The sequence below is a fragment of the Pundamilia nyererei genome, unplaced genomic scaffold (genome assembly GCF_000239375.1).
Source record: "Pundamilia nyererei isolate P.nyererei 1_Seehausen unplaced genomic scaffold, PunNye1.0 scaffold00087, whole genome shotgun sequence".
In the NCBI taxonomy this organism is placed as follows: domain Eukaryota; kingdom Metazoa; phylum Chordata; class Actinopteri; order Cichliformes; family Cichlidae; genus Pundamilia; species Pundamilia nyererei.
Genome location: NW_005187488.1, coordinates 315956 through 336304, shown reverse-complemented (window position 1 = coordinate 336304; position 20349 = coordinate 315956). Strand labels below are relative to the sequence as shown.

At 41.2% G+C, this 20349-nt stretch overlaps 1 protein-coding gene across 6 annotated transcripts in view; it reads left to right on the top strand.

Moving 5' to 3' along the window:
* Positions 1 to 313: 313 nt before the first annotated feature.
* cacnb2a (calcium channel, voltage-dependent, beta 2a) overlaps positions 314 to 20349 on the top strand; it is a 68138-nt gene continuing 48102 nt past the window's right edge. For 3 of the 6 annotated variants that reach the window (XM_005738802.1, XM_005738799.1, XM_013912356.1), the window contains exons 1-2: positions 314 to 770; positions 2209 to 2301. In XM_005738802.1, the coding sequence (XP_005738859.1) occupies positions 687 to 770; positions 2209 to 2301 (177 nt within the window). In that variant the 5' untranslated portion in view covers positions 314 to 686. Of the gene's footprint in view, positions 771 to 882; positions 937 to 2208; positions 2302 to 10727; positions 11259 to 18827; positions 19059 to 20349 lie in introns of those variants that run through there. The other 3 variants (XM_005738800.1, XM_005738803.2, XM_005738804.2) reach the window with 3 other exon arrangements.

Below are 20349 nucleotides of genomic sequence, written 5' to 3'. Positions count from 1 at the left end.
CATATTTTACTATCTGTATTTGGGCTACATGCATGTTCTTTTGTTTTTGTTTTTGTATTCATTTCTGATAAAATAGTCTTATTTCCTCTGGCTTCCCTCTCTTTGTCCCCACCACCACCTCCACCACCCTGTGGCACCTCTACTTTGGTGCCAACACCTGTGAGCGGCCACATCAGGTTTATATTACAATAACAGCATCGTTTTGTTGATTTAAACACCTCCCAGTAGCTATGACTGATTTCTCTCACTTGTTCAGTTCTGATCATCAAAGTTACTCTGAATTGACGCTTTTCAGTCGTGTTCATGCCGACTATCTGTTTGGATGCTTCTATTCATTTTCATCCCTTTGCGCTGTGAGGAGGCAGAGAGGTGTTGGCGTTGGATGAGGGCTCACGGAGCAGGAGCGCTCTCTCAGCTAGTGTAGGAAGGAGCGAACTGATGAGGGGGCTTTGTGATGCTGAAGGCTATAATATCCGACGACTCACATCATCACCATCATCTTGAACTCGCGAAAAACTACAGCCATTTTTCGCACAAGCTCCTCCTTTAACTCGACTCAAACTTGAAGAGCAGCATTAAACTCTTCAACACTACTATGTAAAAATGCGCTTTTGTCTCGGGCACAGCTGGAGCATCTGTACAACCCGAGAGGTTTTACCGAATATCCGCGTTTTTCAAATGGTGTGATGGTCGTCAACATTAGCCCAACCAACAGAGCAGAAACACCTCCGGACAAACACATGGACGCTCTGGAACATCCCATGTTACAAGTGAGTTAATTCATTTTAATTAAAGCTGACAGTTCCTGTTAAACTGACACTTTAAACCTTGGCACTGCACGCTGAGAGACGTCAAACAGCTCACCTGCTCTCAACCTGTCCGCTTCCTTTGCGCGTGCTGATGAGCGCAGGTGGCCTCATTAAAGTTTTGATTGAGGTTCGTAAGTCGCGAGGGCGAATCTTTATTTTTTGTTGATTTGTTTTTTGTTTTGGTTTGTTTGTTTGTTTTTACTTATTTGTGGGTCAGGTTTGATATTTGGATATTCACGTTCAGGGACTGAAAATAGTTTGACATGTCGTATTAGTTTAATATCACGACGTTTTGAAGTAAGCTAGCCAGGCCGCTCGTCAAATTAACTCATATTCCCGGAAGTATTTCAATTGTAAAGCCAGTGGTAGAAATTACATATTTACGAGTGTAATGCAAAAAGAACTCTGTTCAAAGTACTGCTGTGTAAACGAAAGTAACTAAGTAATAGGTGCTTTAGCATGTATGGGTGTTTTGGCTGTTTTAGTGGCAGGTAAGCGGCATTTAAGTTTAAAGCTAGTGTAAAGTCTCAAAGAAAAAACATTGTAATGTCTAAAACATGTTTAAACGGGTTTTGTGTATTTCTGCAGGTAAAATAATGAAAAAATGATAATAAATCATATATAATTATATAATTGCTCTGTGGAGTAAAGTGAGTTTATTTAACACGTATAGTGATATCTCTGTTTGGTCCTGGGGTATTTGTCCAGGGGTCTCGACTGAGGGGGACAAAAAAAGCAGATTTGGAATGAATTTCTTGCATTTCGTGCATTACTTTTCCAGGATGCCACTTTTGAAAAATAAGCTGTCTACCTACATGATTACTTAACGTCCTGAAACACGTCATAACGTTACACCTTAAGTGAAAACACTCAAATCTGTAATAAGTAAGAAACAGTGGAAGTCAGTGCTTGGCTGATACTGGCTATAATACTGACTGAATGCTTTGGTATAAAAAATTATTTTATGCTGGAAATGACTCACCAACTCCACTCAACTATGCAGTGAAATTCATCAGTGAAGACGGAGGCTGTAATGTTGGAAGCAGAACTGGTCACTCAGATAACTTAAAATTGCTCTATTGGCTTTCATAATCACAGATAATCTTTGTCAGAAACAACCTTTTTTGAGATCTCACCCTGTACTTGGAGTTTTCATAGAGAAAACATATATAAAACATATGATAATGAAATTGATCTAACTACAGTTGCTGCATTTGTTGCTAAACATTAATGACTTATTATGAGTCTCATATTATTTTCTGCTGAATGCATTTTTGCACATGAACTTAAAATCTGTTATGGGGAAAATGTATTAGTTTGCATGGTCTTGTGTATATTCTTTTAAGATTTTAAGATTCCTCATAAACAGTTTTATCCTGTCTTTTTTTGTTGTCTCAAGTCTCAAAGCAAAGGAGCTCGGAGAAAAGGTCGCTTTAAAGGCTCAGATGGAAGCACCTCGTCCGACACAACAACCAACAGCCTTGTTCGCCAGGTAAGGGTGGTGATTTGAATTTTTGCTGATCTCGCCTATCGGTGTGTTATTTTTGTCATCTCTAAACTATCTGTTAAAGCCTAAAACCAAAATAGTTTTGTCTTTGAAAAGGTACAACAAAGATGTAGCTGACCACGATAAAAGAGTACCATGAAGTATAATTCAAGTTCCTGGCTGCAGTTACTTCCCGTTGGAATCTAACACTTGTGTGTTTGTATAAATGCCTGACAGTAAATGCAAACTGGTGTAAGAGCTCAGGCTCAGTCATCATCATCCATCAGCAATAAGATGTGCATTGCGATGAAAGCCCTCTGTAAACACTGCTGGGTACAGTATGTTAAATGGAAGCCTCTCATCTGATATGCATCTTCTGTGCACTGAGTGCACAGCGACACTGTGGCCTGTTATAAAGCAGACCCTGTGAGGTACACACTCAGCGAGTCTGGTCTTTGTTGAGCAGACCTGCAAAGGGACAGTATGGGCTGAGTTAAGGATGAACACTCCTGCTTAAATGTTTCTGCCTTTTTTGGAGGAGGCACAGATCGCCTCGTCTTTGGCACGGCAGCAGCAGAGCGACGGGAAGCTGGAGGAGGTCAGATCAAAATTGCACCTCCTAGGCTGCTGTCTACTTCATCTCACAGCCACAGAGAAGTTCTCAATGAGGCGCTGCAGCTCAACCGAAGCTGCTCAGGGAGAAATTCCCTGATTTTTTTTTTTCTTCCACCACCCTTGGGAGCTAATGTCCATTCCCACAGTCTTCTCCCCCAAATGAGGAGTTCCCCTTCAGTCAGAGTCATCGGTTAGCTGTGCTGCGAACGACTGTCAGTCTGCATCGTCATGTTAGGGAAATGAGAGGGCATTTGAGTGAGAGACAGAAAAGAGACAGTGTGGAGCAGAGGAATTATGCTTTTTGGGAGTCAGACAGTCTCTTTCATGCAGAGCAAAAATATCTTCTTTGAGATATTTGCTGCAAGAGGCCCCCAGAAATAGCAGACCTTCCAGTAACTTCACCTCTGTTTAGATAACAGTGTAAATACTGTTATTCAGTTATGTTTTCATGACAGCATTATGTTCTGACCTTATTTCTCTTTGCCTCATGCTCAGTCATACTTACAGCTGTATGAGAGTGTACTCTCTAAGTAGCTATACTCACACCACCACTCACACTCATGATCTCAGTGCCTTTTAATCAGCCTGTCATTTGATGTTGTCTTCACTGTTATTATTTAAACATGCACAACTGGATTTAGGATTTGGAAACCATCTCTTGGCGGGAAACATAACAACCCAGTGCCCGTCTGAGGTGCTGAACCATCCTATATTTAAAATAAAATTACTCTGTCCTTTACTGAATAAGCCTCAGACATGATTTGCCCGCACATGTTAGAGCACAGAACTAAGAGTATAAAGATCTCCCTTAACTGGTTTACCTGATAATCTAGTTGTCAGTTCTATTCAAAAACATAGCAGATCTAATCATTTTTATTATATCAGGTTTTTGAGGTGGAACTTGTAGAGTAACTGTTGCTGTAATGAATGTATAAAAGCATGTAGGGGTGTCAAATAAGTGACTGTCTCCTCAATAAATTACATGATCTCTTGTATATTTTCTGCCTCTCACCCTCCTGTTTAACCTGTTGTTTTTGTGCTTCATAATCCTTTTATACATGTGGGCGTCTTAAGAACATCTCACCAGGGTCACGGTGTGATCAAGCCAACGCAGCTCCGAGCATCAATACAGTCTCGCAGTAACTCCATGCAAACACTCCTAAATGACAGAATTACTCATGCTCTTACAGATAGAGAGGGCAGAGGGCAGATGGGGAGTAGTTTGAGTAGAGAAAGGATGAGAGACATTCTCTGCGGTCATGGTCTGATGCCTGGGAGGGGGAAGTGTGGAGGAGGCTGGGAAGGATGGAGGCTCAGGCAAGACCAGACCGCTCAGCCGTGGGAGTAGCGAGGTCGGTGTTTGTGGAGCTCAGCTCTCCATTGAGAAGGAAGAAGGGCAGAACTGTCATAGATTTGTTAGCAAACTTTACCACCATCAGGTAGACGGTTTATTTTTATTCATGTGAAGGTGGGCTGCTGTGTAAGCAAACGTGCGTCACTGAGTGCAGATTGTTTTGTTTGCTTTGTCCCATCTTTTTCTGCACATGTCGAGGGGTCAAAACTTCGAATAAATAGTGTTGAGATCAGGATCATACAGTGCACTTGGGCGCCCTGCATAGAGTTCCTTTAACTGCGCAGACATTTACGTCAGCCCGAGATAGAAAAACAGATGGTTCAGCATCAAGTTGATGAAAGCTGATACATGTTTGTCCACCTCGGAGTTATTTTAGGGATCAGCTCCTTATTTTTAGAAAATATATGTGGTGAGACTCAAAGAAAAGGTAGATGTAACTGAGTGGAAATAGTAGCTGGTAAACTTAGATTAGCAAAAGTATAAATAACAACACAACATGTAAAATCTGTAAAAAAATATTTTAGAGAAAGGTCATGTGTATGACAATTTTTTTCTCTCTGAGAAGTTGTCAGACAACTAGCCAAGACTTCACCGGCGCTGGAGTCTGGGAGTTTTACATGGATGAATATGAATCCAGGGACTTCTGGGCTTATGTGCTAAGCTGACTGATTGTGTGTTTGTGAATGACTAAGCAGGTATAATAAACAGCCAGCTTCGACATCATGAATTTGCGAGCCTCTTGATAATAGAGAATTGAATGTAGTCATTTCTAAACTTACAACTGGCGTAAGTGTCCACTGTGAGTGATCGTCCATTTGTAAACTGGCACTGTGTTTAGAGTGTCTGCTTTTGCTTAATGCATCCTGGGAAATCAGCCAGTCCTCTGTGACCCTGAATAATAATAAACTTTCTTTATATAGCACTTCTCTAAAAACAGAGTTAACAAAGTACTTTAGAGAGGGTGAGAAACAAAATGCAGAACAAACAACAGGATTAAATACTAGCAGAGGGATGGCTTAAAAGTGAGTCTATAAAAGCTTGGCCCAGTTAGTGAATAAAACAAAAAGACACAGATCTTGCGAGGATACTTCTCGCAGGTTATTTCAGGTTTTACAAAAACATTACTCTTTTTCAAACAAGCCAGGAAAACTGTCAGATGAGTTTCAACTCAGGGTGTCAGTCTGCCCTTTGCCTCTTGGGTAAAGATATGAAATGATTATAGATATAGGTTTCTTTGAATTCCTTTGACTTTATTGACTCCACTGAGTTGACTGGAGTGTAATCCGATGACAAATCTGCCTTACATCATGCTGATAGGCACATCGTTTTCAAGAATACAGTCATAAATGTAGAACTTTTAAGGCAATGAGGTCTGAACTGCCAACCCACCTGTGTCCATCATAATGAAGAACAAACCTGCAAGTGCAACACACAAAGCTTTCTTGCCACTGTCTGAGCTACATCATTTTTATAGGCTGACACCACAAATTTACACCAAGGTAGCACAGAAATTTACATTGCATTATTTTTCCTCTCAGTGTGGTAAATCACTGCCATCTATCTAGCAGTACAACGCAAGGACTCATACATATTAAAAATGTTTTAATTGTTGATAAAGTTCATAGGATATTTACACTTTACACTTTAATCTACACTGTGAAATCACCCACTGGTTTGCAAAGACCCATTTTGAAGTGTTTTCACCATCGTCATTGTGGCGATATCGTATTCTCCTTGGCTATCAACTGATCAAACTCAAGCTGTTAGCTCATGAGCATATCCTCTATTTTTAAAATGTACAAAATAGACGTAATTTTTATTCAGCATGGCCCAAAACAAGCGACTGATCACATAAACTAGTCAGCAAAGAGTTTAGAGGTCAAATCTCAGAGCCGTTTTCCCATATGCTTATAGGAGAGGAAATGTTTTTACAGAGCTGTTGCCCCCTGTTGGCCTTTAAAGAGAATGCAGGTATAAGGTGCTTCTCTGCTGACTTGTTCAGTCTTCTCTGTTTGGCTAATTTATGTTCTACTACTGTTTAAAAGCACTGCTGCCATGTTGGATTGTGAAGTTGGGGATGGTGGGGCTAATACTGACTGGGTAAATCTGACATGAGCAGCTGAAAATTTCAACTCTGGATTTTTGACTTCCTGCTTCAAATGTGAGTGTGGTAGAAAAATGTTTACTGGATATAACCTCTTGGCTCCACTCTTGTTAGTTGCCAATTAAAATAAGATATTCAGTCTTTATGTCATCTGTTTTCAATAGAAATTCAATATTAGAGAAAGCAGACAGTTAAAAATTGAAGAATAGATTCAATATAAGGAGCACCTGCTCAGGGGAGGATAATTTGCGTGCGCCGGGTGAGGTGCTGAAATGATATACAGTGAAAAATGAGATTCAGTGTTTAGTAGTTGAGACTGTGATTTGCATAACTCACAGAGCATTATGTCATAATTAACCTACTGCTGCTTCCCACACTTGTTATGTTTATGTAAATGGTTGCACCAAGCTTCCCACTTCCCCTCTGTGTTGTCCGCCTCCTTCTGGCTCTTTCACCTCTCCATGATGTCTCCCACTCCCGTAACTTTCCACAGTATATTGGTACAGTTTGACCTGCTCTGTCTGTAGAGATGGATTTGCAGATGAAAGTCTGCATGAATGCATGTGGTGAACACATAAAAACCCATTCCCATTCACTCAGTGATTGCAACCATTTTCCTTCTCATCGTTCCCTTTATTATTATTTTAGTCAGTGGAGAAAAGGAATGACGCAAAGAGCTCGTTATGGTTCTGATCAAATCTGACAGCCTGTCTGTTTTCATGCCATGGATATGTTACATATGCACTGGTGGTATGGAGTGACTGCCATTGGAAATCTCAAAGATCAATTGTAGCATTAACCCTGCAGACCTTTTCTGAACTTTAAGCAACAAATGTCAAGATTTTTCCAGTAGTAAATATTTCTGGAGAACAGTATGTAATGTCTGGCTTCAGACTGCAGTAATGTTGGCCAGAGTAAAATACTGTACTTGAGTGAAAATCTGGAAACAAAAAAAGCAACCGTAAAGCACTACTGCTGCTCAGTCGGCTGTTGCAGCAGTGCCAGACTGCCATCTAGTGGACAAACACTGTTATTGGGGTTATTTAACTGAGTGGAAATACATGGATAGCCAAATATGGTTGCAAAACTGTAAGTGATGTAACAGTATGATTTTTATCTAATAATACTGACACTGAAGCCACAAATGTGGAATTTATTGTTCAGTCTGTTGTTTTTTTAATAAGTGACAAGCGAAGGAACAAAGAGAAAGGCGCACATTGTTATCACTACATCAAAGCATGTCCTGCTTTCACAGTTGACCTGAATCCTCCATGCATCCTCCCACTCCTCAGTCCTGCTGATAAATTAATTTGGCAGTGAGCTGATCCATTAACCACCTAGTGGCCAAGGTCACAGCCCAGTTATTACGAGTGATCCTCATCCTCCACTCAAATAATATCTATCTAAATAGCAGGTACTCTATTAGATGAATCACGGATGAGAGAGAGAAAGATAAAAAGTTTTGCTGATCATGCAAATTAAGAGACTGTCATCATGTTTCAACGACTGGAGACTGCAGGACATGACTGAAATTCATGAGAGTGCAAAATCCATCCTCAAAGTTGTGGTGTAAAACACAAGTGTCCATTCTCTTTTTTTGTGCTTTAATCATAAGATGGATTCATTTAATTAGCTCCTTCTTATGCCTTGAAAGCTTGCTCTTACTGCCCCTATGATTGATTGAGACTGTCTTCTGCATAGTGATGCAGATCCGGGGGGAAGAATAGACACATCTCTCACTGTTACATTACTTTCATGATCACAGTGAGTTCCTAGTACCTAACAGTGTGTGCATGTTAACTCATGTAAAAGCAGAAACTGGTGCAGATTCTTGGGTAAAGTACCTCAGGTATGACTGCGAAGATGCATCCAGAGAGGCTGTAATGAACCCAAATTAAACTGGGAGTACTTCAATGTGGAGACCTGTTTCCCTGCAGTATTATCAATGACATCAACAGCTGAGCGATTATTACCATTGAAGGGTGACAGCCTCTGACAGGCTAACTGATAGACATGATTCCCCTCTCACTGTAAGGTGCACAGCTCTGTGTTTATAATTGTGCCTTTCCATCACTGCAGACACATGTCAGCCTGTGAAATATTGGCAGTAAACTAAAAAGGCTTCAACGATAATAAAAGATCACGGCAGGTTTATGTTGTCAGACTTGAGGAGATGAATAGATACGTGTATATTATCACTGATGAGCACAAAGTTTCACAACAGGCCACACAGCATCAGTCCAGGGTGCAGGGTTATTGTGTAGAGAAATACTCTTTCTAATAACGTTTTAATATAACACTAATAGACATAGATTATGGCACAAATACACAAAGGTCCTCTCAAGGTGCTGTATATTGTAGGGTAAAATCCCCACCTCAGATAACGCCCTGTGAGCAAGCACTTTGTGACCGTGGGAAAGAAAAAGTCATTAAACAGGAAGCAAACCTCTGGCAGAGCTAGGCTCAGAGAGGGCCAGACATCGGCTCTGTCTAGTTGGGGTTTGAGGGGAAAGAGAAAATAAGAAAGAGAGGATATTCATGAAAACAGATTACTGAACCGTTTAGAAAAAGCCCCTGTTGACTGAATGCTCACTGATTATATTATAATGTGTTTTGTTTGTTCACACTGCACAAAATTGGCTGAATTAAAAAAAACAGAGTGAGGCAAGATAATTAAAGTCTTACTAAGCATGCAGATCTGAGATTACTGACATTTTCATTTAATTCTCCATGCTTGTGAGCGTATTACAGAAGACGTTGAAGCGATTATTTCATTAAAAAATTCCTCGCATTAACATGCACTTTCTTTAGGATCTAAAACTCTCCCTCAAATATCCCAAAATTAAAACTTGTTATGTTGACGTGCATTTGCTTTTTTACATTTCTCATCAATAAAATTTCAGCAAAAAAACAAAAAAATTGACCTGGCTCTCATTTTAGCCCTGAAATACCCCATCTGTCTTTAGGTAAATCTTTTAAAACCTCAGTTAAAGCCAATGTGTTGGAGAATAAATTATGATACTTGACCTAATGCTTGATATTTTTATTTTCATAAGTAGTAGGCGCCTGGGAAATCACTTGTGATTCATGGAGACAGAAAACTGGGTTTGTTTTTATCTTGACGCAGCACTTTGTGACAGCAGAAATCATGTTGTTATTCTACTGACAAACTGCAGCCTGTCCCACCTCAGCCTGAGAGTAAGTGATGATGTCTTCAACATCAGAATCAGCTCTGCACAATATAAGAGTGGAGCAAACTAAAAAAGTTGAAGGTAGGTGACAATGGGGGAGGGATGCTTAAGCTCGGTTTATACATGTGCTCAGTGCTGTCCTTTATTGTTAGCATGAAAGAAAAGCTCATTTGTTTTAGAATCTGTTTGGCTCCTCACTTTTTAATAATCTGCTGATGCAAAAGCAAAGGCTTCCCGTTTAAAATAAAATGAAATTATGTATTTTGGCTGAAATTAGTGTTGCTTTTATTGGCTTTATTAGCTCCAGTTGTAAATCTGTATTTTCAGGGAATCTTTGCTGTCAGTGCTCATAAAACTATATTTGCTACACCATTTTCAAAATACATTACTTTGATGATTTAACTGAAATCACTGCTGGAAAGGTTCAAAGTTAAAATCTATGTATCCAGCTGGCTTTGCAAGTAGAGATGCAAAAGCACATCCACAGTCATGCTGTATAATTGAATATTACCCGTGACCCACCCCTCTCTACCACAGTTGTCCTGTGGCATGAAGCGGGTATGTGCATTTATGGCTGACACAGCATTTGTGATGGAGTAGTGAGGCCGGATGTCCTTCTGGACTCAATCACCTGAACACAGTGGGAAAGGATAATAGTGGAGAGGAGGTGTGAGATGAGACGGGAGGGGAAAGAAACAAACACACCAGCTCTGCAGTCACACAAAGCACTCCAGCATGACTGAACTGTGCGAGTGACTTCCCCCTGCACCACAGGCAGCGTTGTGCTGTTCCTCCGCTCGCAGCATGAGACACACACTGTTTCTGTTACATTAAAAGCACAGTGCAGTCTCTTCAGCAACCAGTAGCTGTCTCAGTGCCTGTCCTCACACAGAGAAAGTAAGAAGGGTAATCCAGTGCAAATGAGGACTGAGTCATGGCATAAGAAGAAATAAAGAAAAGGAGTGGAGCATAAAAAGTCAAGATAGCCACAGTGTGTGTGTCAAGCTTTTAAAAGCCGACTGAACCCTGGATGAATGAAGGAGGGGCAGGGAATATAGAGGATGTGTCGTCTATTAGGAAGCAAGGGACAGCGGTCAGCAAAGGACACTCAGAACTCCACCTCCTCCCTGTGCCAAGAAGGAACTTACGCGTGGTAATGAGTGGGTCTAAATCCACTAGCAGCTGAACCAGTGTGCCAGCCTGCAACTGTACGTCTCTGCCACAGCACAGCAGCGCTGCAGAGGATTTGGCAGCACAGAGGCTCTGGCAGAGCGTGCACAGATTTTGGGGTGGGGTAAACTCAGATGGACACTCTGCTGCAACAGTCTGGAGATGGGTAGAAGAGGAGGAAGAAGAGCAAGGAGTATTTGAATCGGACTTTTGAATCTCCAGAGTTTCTGAGTAAGGGGGCAGATAAGGTGCACACGTGAGGAGGGGTGGACAGAAGTAGGGGGCAGGTGTGGATACGACAGCCCTCTGCTAACTCTTCCATCAAGGATCCCTGCTGTCCTCGTTATCTGCTTTGCACCTTTTGGTGGTCCACAACCCTGTGGGCCAAGTCTGAAGGCATGGACCGAGGCTGAGTAGATGCTGCTGCCTGACAGGGAGTCTGTGAGACGGCCGTCAGTTCCTCCCCTCCCTGGTCCCCTTCATGCCGTGCTGTGGTCTGGGCCATCGCCGGAGAGCAGAGCTTCCATATGTGAGTTTGTGGCTTTGATGCTGATTTATCACACAGGATAGACTACATGTGATAGTGAGAGAATGAGAGGCGATGAAGCCTACAGTTGCCAGCATATGTGCAAAGACTAATTGTTTCAGGATGAATAATTCAGAGGTTATTTGGCAGGTGTTTCCATGCATGCACAACTTTACTGAAAATGTCAGCGCTGCTTGAAAGCACCAGTCTGAAGAGTCAGTGGATGCCTGCCAGCTTTTTCCCTCGATGTTGATCACTGTTGTCTGCTGCTGTAGATCTCTATCCAGAAACAATCCTGAGTGCTGCAGGATTTAACTGAAATATTTCAGTTGCCTGAACTGACCTGACAGTTTTCTGCAGAGCTCTGTTTTCACTCTGCATGCTGCCAGACATGATAAATGTTTTATTCCATATTTATTCCAGGGTTTGGAGAGAGAGCTGTGAGGTGGTAATGTTTTTGAATGCTGTGGGTTCACAATGCAGGCACATGCTCTGTTGACAGTTTGACTTTATTGGGTTTTGCTTGTTTATTTCTTGCGTCTTTTATGTGCTAGTGTCTGCAATCAGAAGCTCATTACAACGAGTCTACTGTGGCTGTTCAGCTTAATGAAATGCAGTGAGAGGAAAATGTGGGTGTTTTTCTTCTAATAGCTATGACTCCGAGATGGAAAATTTGATGACACATGCATTTATTTCTCTACTGTCCTGTGCATTCTTAATTTTGTCAGTCAGCCTCAGTGGGTTTTTGTGCACTCCTTTATGTACAGCACAAAGAAAGGGAATGTCTTCTGCTTTTTGCAGCCTCCAGTGTTCGTCAATAGAGCAATGTAAAAATGAATCATGTTTTCCCTCTTCCACAATTCCCCAGTACTGCAGAAAAAGACAAGCATTGCATTTTGCCACTAGATGGCCACATTTCACTTTTGAGTCTTCCACTCAAACACATACTGTACATGCAGATCTATCTTTTATGCACAGAGAGAAAATGCCTCACCGCCATTAAAGCCCAAAGATAAAGTTTTCATGAGGTAGACTTTTTTATATAATTATCTAAAATGAGTTATGAAGTCATCCACAGATCTGAGATGGTAACTTGTTCGCCTCTGGGACAAAATGTCCTGAGCACAAAAAAAAAAAAGTCAGAATGACGAAAACTGTGACATCTAAGCACATAAAAGTCTTAACGGCAGTGTGAAGTCATCCTTGATTTTTTTTTACAAGAGTAAATATTCAATCTTCAGACAGCAACAGTCAACTATACCCATGTGTTAATCAAAAATGGCATTTTTGAAGATTTGCTTCTTTGTGTCATGTGAAAGTAAACTTCATATGTGGGTTTCCAAATGTTGGGCAGGCAAGGTTTACACTTTTTAGACAATGAGTAATACATTTATTGGAAAAAAATTATACACAATTACATAATTGTTTGTTTTATCCCAATTTAGCATGAAAGTAAACCTGAAGTTTCATGTGAACACGGGCTGCCAGAGCAGGTGTAAGATTGTGGCGGTGAAATATATAATAATAGTACACTAAATGTTACAGACTTGACTTAAACTGAGACAACAAAAACATGTTTCAGTAGAATATTTAAAAATATTTTTTTACTTTAAATTTGTGCTTAATTTAAAATGTCCAAAAGAAAAGAGAAACCTGTATCAGTGCTCTAAAGGAAATCTTCATGAGTACATAAATAAATTAGTATCACCCAGTTGTTCCAAAAAAGAACTCATGGGTTCATAATTCATTATGTGATACTTTGAGCAGCAAGTAATACACCAGTAGTGTCCTCTAAATTCAGCCAGAAGCAGCCTTCTCTCATTCAGAGAGCTCTTTGAAAAGGGTCCAAGGCATTTGGGCCCATTATGATTATTATTGTCTGTCTTGAAATGCTTCTGAACTGGAACAACAACAACGTTATCGCCGATATTATAGAGAAGGAAAAAATGCCAGTGTGATCCTGTGCACATTGCTCTAGTTTGGTTACGCAGACTGGTTTTGTGTGACATGCGCTGCAGTAGGCTGGATCAACATTTACTGTACAACTGAGTAAGCTTTAATTTAACTGATGAGTGGATTAGTGTAGGACCAGCTGTGGAAACGCCACACCGGAGCATCTAAGCCCCATGTGTGAGGTGTTTGCATGAAAACAAACCATTCGCTGTGGTGGAGTATCACTGGCAGCATGTGTTTGTGTTTAATGACTGTGCACAAAGTAAGCATGGGGAAATTAATATAATGAGTAGAGTTTTTGGCAGAGGGCGGTGCAGCGCTGAACTTTAGTGGACCCTAGCTGCCGTGACACGCCACTCTTTCTATGACACTCCTCTCACATGTTTCCAATATGGAGCACCAAACCGCCGTTTTACGTCTGAAATGGGGCGGAACACAATTCTGCTCTCGATGGAATGTGGAGCACGGAGACCTGGCCGGATGGGACTCCGTCTGACAGAATGAATAGCCAGCCTCAGACACTCCTCACGGAAACTCAGTTAATTGAAGACAGCAGGGCCTACTCCATTCCACCTTTTGTTTTCTAGGCCTTCTTGCTTGCATGATGCAGCACCAGTAGCTAGTGACATCTGAGGAAACCAACCTGAGCTCTTTTCCTGCAGTAGAAATGCTGATAAACTCTTTAAAGGTACATGTGAAACAATGTAGCACAGTTTCTTTTCTATAGTCAGTGTATCGTGAGGCGCATCCAGGTGTGTTTCGAGATCGGGATTTGGTGGGAATATTAATGCATTATTCATCTGCCAAAAAAAGTTATCAATGAATTTGCTGTATCTTAGTTTGTATCTACTCACTCCCCAGCCATCAGGATAACAAAGAGAAAACAGAGAAAAAACAAAACTACCTACTGTATCAGGACAGATAATCTGACAGTATAACAGATAACATAAAAGATGGGCATAGCCTTTATGACCACCTCTGTGTTTTGACGCCAGATGTGACAACCAAGTGCTTGATCTGAAACTGCCTACTTACTGGCTAATTATTTTGGATTAACAAGTTATTAGCCGGTTAGCATGTCTTGAATTATCCTCCTTTGTGAAATCTTAAAATTACCATAATTTACAAAAAGGACTTCATGTTCTACTTGACAAGATTTAAAACTAGCAACTGAGCACATAAGGTCATCAGAAAAGTCTTTGCTGAGGTAACGGAGAGAGGAAGAAAGGAAGCCGTCAAGTCGCCCCCTGGTGTAATTTATAAAGAATGCAGGTTTAAGACACTTGTGCGTTTTTCGACCTGGATGCAACATCCATCTGGAAGACCATTTGATGGATTATGTGAATGTATAAGGAGGCAAGGTATGCTAGCAGAGGGGTGATACAACTCACAACTAGACTGTTTAAACGTGCCTTTGTCTGATGCTATAGTAAGAAGTGACCACATGTCAGATGACATAGAGGCTGTTTTGTGCCTGGACACAAAATATACACAGTGGACACTGACCTAATTGTTATTGACAGCTCTCTGAGGCTATGCAGCAGTGCTGTGAGCTACCTGCTAACTTTAGCATGGTACCAAGTTAACTGAAACACTGCTAATGTGGCGTGGTTTTTGATGCTTAATGACTTAAATGGCCATATTAGTACCATCATGTTATTATTTGATTTGGGCACAAAACACAAATGGCTGACGTGGTTGTCATGTGATACATTATACTGTCATAAGACAGATGTTTGGACGTAAATAACAAAATGGTAATGAAAATTCATCCTGCTGGGACTTGTCTGCCGTTCATAAAATAGTCCTTGAGAGATTTAAAAGAAAACAAACATGGACCTCACGGTGGGAAAAGAGGAAACATCAGGGATCATAAATTTCAGGAGTAGCCATGTTTTTAACATTTTGTCTTGGCTTATTCAAGAGATGTAGCTATGTAGCAGGTAAGTAAAAACTTTGAGCTGTTAGATGGACTAAAGAAACCAGACAGAGAATGAGAAAATACTGGAATATTCTCAGACAAAGATATTTTTTTCCCAGAAACAATTGAGTTTGTGTGTTCTTGTGGTGAGTGAGCTGAGCTCCCATAACAAAAGGGTGACCTGGAATTCCCAGTTTTCCAGGCACCGGGATGGACGCCCAGATAGGAGTGCCGAGCCAGCGCAGACTAAATTGGAGCAGGGTTTCCTTGGCAGCAATTGTGCGTTTTTTCACTTATCCAGAGAATATGGAAATGTCCAGGAACTGAGCTGTTAATTGGCCACAGAGGCTCTGAAGAATGTCTTGGATTTAGGTGGATTTTTTTTTTTACTGTGTTTACGTCACAGCTGGACTGGAAAGTGTGATCTATACACTATCTGTGGAAGCCTATGAAGAGTATAGCTCCAGCCCGGAAACACTGATGTCAGTGACACAGTGCGCATTGACCCCGTTTAAGTTACGGCTGGCAGTCTGAGTTTTAAAACTCTCAGTGGTCTGGAAATAGTGAGGTCATGGGTAAGGAGATGCTTCTCCCATCCTACAAAATGTACTGATTCCTCATTAATCTTCCTAATATGTCTACAATAAATCATCACTGTCACAACCTGGCTCAAAAGTATGTGACGAGAGGGAGGCCAACTAGGGTCTTAAATGACGCCAAATGTGTAATTAGAGAAATTAAGAAACAATACAATAGGGCATATCTGTCAACGGGTCAGTACCTTTGTAGTGTCAGTGATGAATGAGTGTGAATATAAAAGATCAAAGAATAAACGGGGCTGTCAGTCAGCCAACCAGGTTATGGTCTGCTTTATATTCTCCTGAGCTCAGCCCATTCAGGTGTGTTGCATCAGGAAACTCATGCAGCTTATTCACTGTGTGTAGGGCATCGATCAACTAGGATGTAGCAAAATGCTGCACACTGCTTTCAGGTTTGATTCCTCTGTTCAGCTCCACGGATCAGTTTCCTGGAAGAACTGAAAGACAGAGCCAACAAGGAAAGGACAGCAAAGCATGCATCCAGCATGAGGCCATCAAGCTGCAAGCTGGGCTTGTTTGTCTGCTTGCCTTATTCAAGTCACTGTTTTATTTTAAGAACTGCATGCAGACAAATACTGCATGACTATAAGATCTGTGGTTCTGGCTTGTAAAAAGGCGACATAAAAAAGCTGTGGGGAAAATCCTGAGGAAAGCAGGAAGACCTGTACCAAATTTCATGCCGATAGCTCCAGTAAGAGCCTGACAATCAGTGCGTATTAAACTTAACCTCATTATGATAAAGTGTCGAAATTATACTGGGAAAGTTTTGAAATATGGTTTCTGAGAGTCTCAGAAACACAACTTCTTTGCCTGTTTGCTGCTTTCTAACCAATTGAGATGAATGCATATGAAATAATTTAGTGTTCATTGCCAAACTTAAAAGAGACCTGTAAATGTGAGGACTTTGCAGGCACTGCAATATATTTAAGTGCATAGTGTGTTACCAGTGTAGTCCAAGTTGACTTCAGATAATCAACAAGCTCCCCTGTCTATAATTTAGTCCCCGACGTCCTCTGACAGCTCTTTGGTCTCACTAATGGTGGTGAAGAGGTTGAAATGGAACAAACGAACTCTGTGGACAGGTGGGCCTTAGACACTTCAGGTCAGGAGTCTGTAACTGATTGGTTGTCAATAGGCGGGAGCCAAATTTATGGCTAAACTGTATCGGATCAAATACTTATTTCAATCAATGCCAAGAAAAATGACTTTTACTCCTTATGTAATGTGTTTTTCTGGATATTCTTTCTTTCTGCATTAAAATAAAACTACCATAAAAATGAGTGACTGTTCATTTCTTTGGAAGTGAGCAATTTTACAAATTCAGCAGGGATCAGATATATTTCCCCCACTGCCTTCACTTAATCTCTTATCATTACTTTTCAGTTTGCTTCTAACATACCTTGAGATGACTGTACTTTATGTAATTTTCTTCTACTAACAGCCCACAGATATTATGAAATCATGCACATCGTGCTGACATAAGAGTGCTAGCAGAGTCGTTTGCTCAGCTCACACCCATTAAATTGGCACCTCTGATAGAAAGGGCACCCAGGCCAAACTGAGCATCACTTAAAACAGGAGCAGATGTTCTTTGAGGCCAATTAACAGGAGAGAGATGCAGACAACCTTGTGCACCAGAGGAGGGCTGCTGGCCCATATGGATACTAGAGACAGTTAATTAGAGTGGCAGATGTTAAAAATGGACCAGGAGCCGAGTAAAGCAAGAGTTTTCACTATATGTTTGTAATTTTGTGGTTTGCATTGATTATTTTAATGAGCTGGTCTCACCGGTAGCCAAGATTTTCCACATTAAAGTAACAAGATAGTAGAAGTAAAAATTTAAAAAGATGGCCTCAGATATTACGTGAAGTGTTCATGTATAGAGCTGCTATGATTAGTCAATTAATTGCTCTGTCAATCAAAGGAAAGTTTACAGACGTGTTTGTTTGCCAAGTATCCTTCAGCTACAACCTCTCGCAGGTAACAGGGTTTTTTTTTTTAGCCACAAAAGATTATGGCAGAGAAATCAAGTAAAAAAAAAATAAAAGTTTCCATCAAGCTATAACTGAAGAAAGAGCACATCTCAGATAAATTTTGAAGACTGTTAATAAAAGACTCACACAACACCCTTCCCTTATAAAAGCTGCAAGCTGTTTTGGCACCTTTTTAAATTCCTTTTCAAACACTAGTTGTTCTGCTTGTTTATGTGCGGTCGGTAGACTTTTCTGCCACTGCTGATCCAGAGATCCGCCGCTGCTCTGTGGCTCAATTTCACCCAAATGCAGCCACTCAAATCAGCACTTACAGCCTCAGAACTCTTCACTGATCTTTTATGAGTAGTCCGGATCAACTTGAACAAACAGACTGCAAGAAGTGTGGAGAGGAGATGTTGGTGAGATTTTGCAGAGGAAGCTACAAAAGTCAGCATTTAGAGGCTTGATCAGAGAGCAGTGGAGCCACTTACTTAAGAGATTAAATGGAGAGTCACCGAGCATTTTCTTACTGTCTGTCGTGCTATTTATCTCTTAGCAAAGTGGTACCATGACAACAGGTGCCAGCTGGGTGAGAAGATGTACTCCAGAGATTGAGGGAGAGATGGAGGATGCTAGAGAGCAAGGAAGGAGACTGGCTCTTGGTAGGTGGCAAAGAGCAGGGATGAAACAAATAAAAGCACGATAATAAAAGGAGAGGTACCTACAGCAGATGAAGATGAGGTCAGTCACTTTAAGTTTTGCTCCGGTGCTCCCGCTTATTTACTGCCTGATATCTGTACATGCCAGTGACCTGCCAGTCAGGGCTCTCCTCCAAAGACTCAGTATGTTCATCCTAATACTTCTATAAGCTCACCCTGGGGAGCTGGCCACAAAGATCTGATTGGGCGCATGCTGTGGCTCAGCAGGGCGGGGTTAAACCTGCTGGGATGTTTCATATTCATACTCTGCTCAAATACATAATCAGTCCATCAGGTCACTGTGTGCTGTGAGGAGGAAAACACTTTTGAGTTTTGCTGGATATTTCTGGACTTTTCTAGTTTTGTAACGTAGCCTGAAAAAAAAAACTTGAAAACTCTGCGCGTGGCGTGCTCTGATCCCCTGACAGATGCTGGATTCAGTCAGAGCAAGCGTTTCGGGCTCGCGGGTTTGCAGGGCACATGATGACCAATGGCTGAGCGCGACGTGCCCCCGGCCATCACCCCTGATCCCGCACAGACCTCCCCACGCAACAGGCTGCGGGGCTAAAATCTGCTGAGGAGGGGGCTCCTCTCGCCACATTACTGGCCTTCCTCTCATTGCCATGATCAAACAAACCAAGAATAAAAATGTCTCATGGGTAAGTGAGGTGTGCTCCTGTAGAGTGAGTGTGCTCCTCTTCTCTTGAAGTGCTCTGTCATGTGTGTTTTTACTCTGTATTCTGTGGCATTTGCAAAACATCTGAAAGCAATGTAACATTTTGCATCACTATTGATATGATTTTGTGGTTTAACAGATTATGCAGAGGCTATTACAGTGTGTTTTCATTGATTTTTTTTATGCTGCTGTACTCAGTGGCTATTCCAAACTGAGGCTTAGAGATTTAGGTATTATATAACTACAAGCTACTACATACCCACTTTATGAAATCTAGTTATCAGTCTGCCAACTCTGCCTCTGCCAGGAAGTACGCCAGATGTTGTTGGGTTGAATTTCTAGTTGATGGCAGTTCAAGTTGAACTCTCCATGAAAGGTGCATTGTTCTTGTTTTTGTTTTTTTTAAATAAAACAGCAGATAAACTGGCACCTTTTGTTAAGATGTCATAGTTTGTTTGTTTTTTCTAATGTGTGTGAGTTTGATATCTGAGTCTTTGCCAGTGCAGACGGATCAGGGCAGATTAGAATGAGAGTGGCTTTGCGAGGATGAAATCAGCTACTTGGGAAAACGGGGGTGGGGCAGGGAGGAGAGAGTTGGGGACGGAGGTATGTTTACTATCAAATCTACTTTCTTTCTGTCTGTGGACCTTTTTCTCTTTCTCATTCTGCAGACATACGACCTGCCAGAAACTCACACAGCCTCCTTTTACACATTTTATGATCCCTCTTGCTGCTGAAGTTCTTGTAAGTCAGGTGCAAGTGACACCATAATAGTGCAAGGAGCCCGGGGCTTATTTCTCCTTATACACCATATGTTGAGCTGTCCTAAGCAAGCGTTCATGTTTTACCCTGTGAATGTTTTGCATTTCTGTCCAGTATATCGTACATGTGCACATGTGCATGAATCGAGATGTGCTTATGTGTTTTCCTCCGGAGGGAAACGCTGCTCTACTTTCCCTCGACCTACCCATATGGCAAATATGTCATGCTACTGCTTTCTACAGCCCAGGTCTCTGTCCTCACTCTGACTGAGCCTGACTTCTTCTACACAAACAGAGCTGGAAAGTTGATTACTTTAAAACACTTTAAAGTCTGCTGAACTAGTAAAGAGGCTAGTAAGGAGAAAAGTCATGTACTTAAGCATTGTCTTTGTTTAGTTTGTGTTTTTATGGCTGATGATATCAAAGGGATAGTTCACCCTAAAATCCAGTTTACATATTTTTCCACTTGGCAGTAGTGCTGTTAGCTGTTTCTATCTACATGATTTTGGTATA